At 28.5% G+C, this 4,523-nt stretch overlaps 2 protein-coding genes across 10 annotated transcripts in view; one reads left to right on the plus strand and one right to left on the minus strand.

The window, feature by feature from the left end:
- LOC106688848 (uncharacterized protein DDB_G0283697) overlaps positions 1-3,773 on the minus strand; it is a 40,220-nt gene extending 36,447 nt beyond the window's left edge. For 2 of the 9 annotated variants that reach the window (XM_067051249.1, XM_067051244.1), the window contains exons 1-3: positions 3,328-3,508; positions 3,186-3,256; positions 2,206-2,363 (exon numbers count right to left, since the gene is read on the minus strand). In XM_067051249.1, the coding sequence (XP_066907350.1) occupies positions 2,206-2,363; positions 3,186-3,256; positions 3,328-3,383 (285 nt within the window). In that variant the 5' untranslated portion in view covers positions 3,384-3,508. Of the gene's footprint in view, positions 1-2,205; positions 2,364-3,185; positions 3,257-3,327; positions 3,519-3,649 lie in introns of those variants that run through there. The other 7 variants (XM_067051250.1, XM_067051248.1, XM_067051245.1 and 4 more) reach the window with 6 other exon arrangements.
- The window catches only part of LOC106689216 (parkin coregulated gene protein homolog), a 9,278-nt gene continuing 8,416 nt past the window's right edge, over positions 3,662-4,523 (plus strand). The window contains exon 1 of the mRNA XM_014434104.2: positions 3,662-3,955. Coding sequence (XP_014289590.1) covers positions 3,662-3,955 — 294 coding nt within the window. The remainder of the gene's footprint in view (positions 3,956-4,523) is intronic.

The raw sequence follows: 4,523 nt of genomic DNA on the forward strand, positions 1-4,523 counted from the left end.
GATCTTTGGCCACGAGCTCTGGTCCCAAAGGACCACATACACGGTTCATGGTGAAGCTTACAGGGTAGGGTCATCGGTCCTATGCCTGATCTGTGAGTTGTTTATAGTAGACTGATGAGCCTTGCAAACCCGGTGGGAGAGGGTGAGGGCGAAGTATGGTCTGGTGGATCACCCAACCCATCCAAGTGCTTGCCATGCTCGACGCTGCTGTTGCAAGTGTCATAGCTGCACGGCTACCCTAGGCCCCATATATACATATTCATTTATTTAAAAGTTAGATTCTAAAATGGACAGAATGTCCTAATTATATACCTCTAGTTATGATACCACAAAGAAAAATTAAAATACTTTCATTTTATAATCATAGAAAAAATTGATTCACTATTAATAGAGTATGTTACATTAGTTACCTCGAAGATTATTTCAACCTTTCAGTAATAGTATAGTATACTGAGTAAAGAGGCTCAGTTTAGCTGAATTTTCCCAAAGACAGCTTACAAAAAATTTTCTAATGTCTGAAGAATTAAAAATGAAGGTGAAATTTGTGACTTTCAATTTTCACTAATAATTGATTCAATAAAAAGACATATCGTGTTATTATTTAAAATATTGTATGATTAAAAATCATCAATTTTTCTGAAAAAGTCTTCCTAAATGAAAATGTAAAACGGAGGAGTGAAATGGAATGAAACCATTCCTTCATTTTGATTTTTTTTTTTTTTTACCTAAATCTTCACCTAACAATATTAAATCAATTGCACAGCCAATAGTTTATATTTGATTTTATATGGAGATAAGATAAACCTTTCCCATTGTAGAAAAATTTCAATAACTAGTCAAAGAAATATAAATGCTTCCTTTCGGCAACAATCAAAATCGAAACATCAATTTCAGTAAAATTAATTTTGTAAAAAAAAAAACTTTTATTGTGGCATATCTGAAATAACTAAGAACAATGTCAAAGAAAATCTATTGAATATCAAAATAATTCATCATAAACATAGTCAATTTTAATGTGAACATAGTATTGATTGCTGCTCACATCAAAGCTGGATGATGCATCCAAAACGCTCCAAGGAAAGAACAAGTAGAATTTCATCATATACTTGACAATGTTTGACCATGAAATTAAATTGTATAGATACTAGAACTAGGATGTCATTATCTGGCTTCTAACAATCGCTAAATTACTTTGAAAGTGGTATAATGAAGATTAAACCATATTTAAATAGACAAATACCATGCAGTATAAATTAAGGGAAGGAACAACCAGTATTAGCAAAACAGTATTTGAATTTGACCAAAAAAGACCTATGAACCAAAGCAAATTATACAAGACACAAAATCATAATAAAAAAAAAATTGATAAGTTTATTTTTTGGGGGAGGGAGGAGTTTGTTGGGGTTGGGTCAATATGCTCTATACATTTTTAAAATTAATTTCTTATTTTTAGAAGTGAGCCACAATTAACTGAGGAAGCACTTTTTTCAAAGCAAAAGATGTGTTAATGTGCCTGAACTGAATCAATGGTAACTATTAAGGATAAACAGAATGGCACAATCTCACCCCACCCGGTGGAATAGAATTGTGGCAAGAGGAAAAAATAACTCTCATCACACTATACCACTTAGAATTTTTTTTCTGCTCCGCAATAGACAGCTGAAATTTGTATTTATCTTTCTACACTAAATTCATCCAAATACTTTTTGGTAAACAAAAAAATAGCTTTCAAAAAAAGTCTCACAATCTACAGATCATGAGATTGAAATGGTCTTGTAAGATTTTTTGGGAAAAATTGTAATAAATTCTTGATCTGAAAGTGCTCAACACATCTCAACCAGTGAGATGAGAAAAAGTATCCTTAATTAAGTGTGAAGAAATTCACAAAAAAGGGAATGATCGTCTAACATATAACTACTATATATAATATAATAATAAATATAATTTTTGAATGACAATGCTAAAGATTCCCATAAACAGTATTTTAGCTCTTTTTTTATAATAAAATTAAAACTATTATGTTAATAGTTTAATTATTGAATTAAAAAAAAAACCAATAGTATAAGAAACTACCTTTTTAGTTCAATAAATTAATTCATAGCAATGAGCATTGAAAAATAATTAAAACAAGGTATATATAGTGGAACACATTTGCTAAGTAACTGAAGAAATCAGTCAATTTTATAAAAATATAATTAATTTTACTTGATTTTTAAGATTTGCAATTTCAGCATCTTTTCTATTGATCACTTCTATGGCTCTAGATAAGTCCTGTCTTACTCCCATCATTTCATTTTCTAAATTAGCCATTCTACTACTCATGTTAAGGAACATGTTTTCCTTATCGGTTAGTTCAGCAGAATCTAGACAAGGATCAAATATGTTCTTCATTCATTCCAAGAATTAATAAATAATAAAATTTACTTGATCAATATAAGAGACATTGTATAAGATTCTTTTTTGAGTTACCCTCTAGCTAATTAATAAAAGCATAACAACAATAATATTAATTGCACTTAAAACAAATTATGGTTAAGATAATAACAAAGACTTTTATAAAGAAGTTCTAGGACTAAATTCAAATGACTCAATTTTTTTTTTTTTTTGCAGCCAGCCATTCTCTCTACATTTTTTTGTAAATAGATAAAAACTGTAGTGGAAGTTTAAAAATTCCCTCTTGTTCATGTTTAAAATAAAATATAATTGTTTGTTAATATAATATAATAAATCAAACTTTAATACAATTGAAATATAACTTAATGAAATTTAGAAAAAAATAGAATTGGTAGACTTGACAATAATGTTGAGTGAACAGAAAAGTAACACAAAAAGCGAACAGTAAATAATTAGCTCGTTCATGAGTGCTTCAGGTCCCTTTTAGATTTCCTAGTATAGAGACTGTTTCATTCATAAACACCTCAAACTATTTAATTCATCAACCTATACATAGTTACTCCAAAATATTAGTGCATTGAATAATTATATAATATTTTTTTGGATTTCATTTAAAATATTTTTCGTGAATTTTAGTTCATTTAAAATTCTAAATTTTTATCTGTCAATTTAAAAGTGTCAAATAAATTATGGGAAAAAAAAACCATCTGTTGATTCAATAAAATCACACTATTAATGTAAGCTAACTACAACATTTAAAAATAAATTAAACTAGTAATAACAAATATTACTTCTTCTGACATAATAAACTTCTGCTTCTATCGTCTTGGGTCTTTTAGATCTGAATTCCAAACCATTTTTGCTGCCAAAGAAAAATTTAATTAATATTTATGAAATGTTTTATTCCTAAAGAATTAAAGCTCCACGGTTTACATTATTTTTTCAGAAGCCAAGTTTGTTTTTCTCAAATTTGCAATTGGAGTTGACATTCTGGCAATACTAGTTTTTTATTTGAAAAAGGATAATTCACCTTGATTATTAGTATAATTTAGAGTTTGCATGTCTGTTAAGTGCAAATGTTTTCAAATAACAACTAAAAATTGAAAAATAAAAACATCTTTATTTCATTTAATTTTCAGGTGTTTGTTGACAAATTTTAAAACATGTGGCAAGTTTAAATAGACAGATATATCATTTAAACAAAATAATAGTTTATGTTTCATAGTGACTCATATATATTAACTTAGGTTATTACCTTTTTCACCTCATGTCATTATTTTCTGAAAGGAAGGACGTATGCCCTGACAAGCTATGCTATCGGCAAAATATACCAGTTTGCGATAAATCAACAAAAAAAGAAAAATTACAGGTTGTACCACCTTTTAGTATCCAATCATTAAGACGAAAAAATGTAATTGTGGAACCGTTCGTGCCAAAAGATAGAATTATATTGAAACCTTATCCAGTCGGCAACACACTGTTTCGAAAATGCTATGAAAGAGGTGATTTTCCAATAATCATGGTTTTCGATCCATCACTAGGCCAGAAGATAGCATGGAAGGTAAATTATTCATTCTAAACTACAACATTAATAGATATTTCACCAAAATAACACATGAATTAAGTGAGAAAAATAAAAATATTGAACTCAATTATAACAAAAATGCATATTTTTTATTTCTAGAAATTTATAACAATGTACAATAGAACCTTTGTTAACTGCCCAACTTGGAACTGGGACCCGTTTTAGCCAATTAATCCAAGGTATTTAAAAGAGAAATATTAACAGCAACATAGTACTGTTATATAGCACATGCAATATGTTTCGAAACATAGAAAAAAAGATGTATACATGTAATACACAAATTATCAATGAAAAGTATGTAAAAATGCTCAAAAAAATCAATGTAAACAGTTTTGTTTGTAATACCTATAAGTATTATGTTAAGTAAAGTAAATGCATAATTAGAGGAAACCATTTTTTAAACAATGCATTATAGCCAATAACTGACTGTGATGGATCTATTGTTAGAGAAAAATTTTGACCTTCTTATACTCCAAATATTCAACTTGTACCATTCTTCAGATGTTCTTCTCAGTCTTTACCATCTCAGGAGCTGAAGCTTGAT

Source organism: Halyomorpha halys, unplaced genomic scaffold, assembly GCF_000696795.3.
Source record: "Halyomorpha halys isolate HHAL.00 unplaced genomic scaffold, Hhal_1.1 Scaffold45.1, whole genome shotgun sequence".
In the NCBI taxonomy this organism is placed as follows: Eukaryota; Metazoa; Arthropoda; class Insecta; order Hemiptera; family Pentatomidae; genus Halyomorpha; species Halyomorpha halys.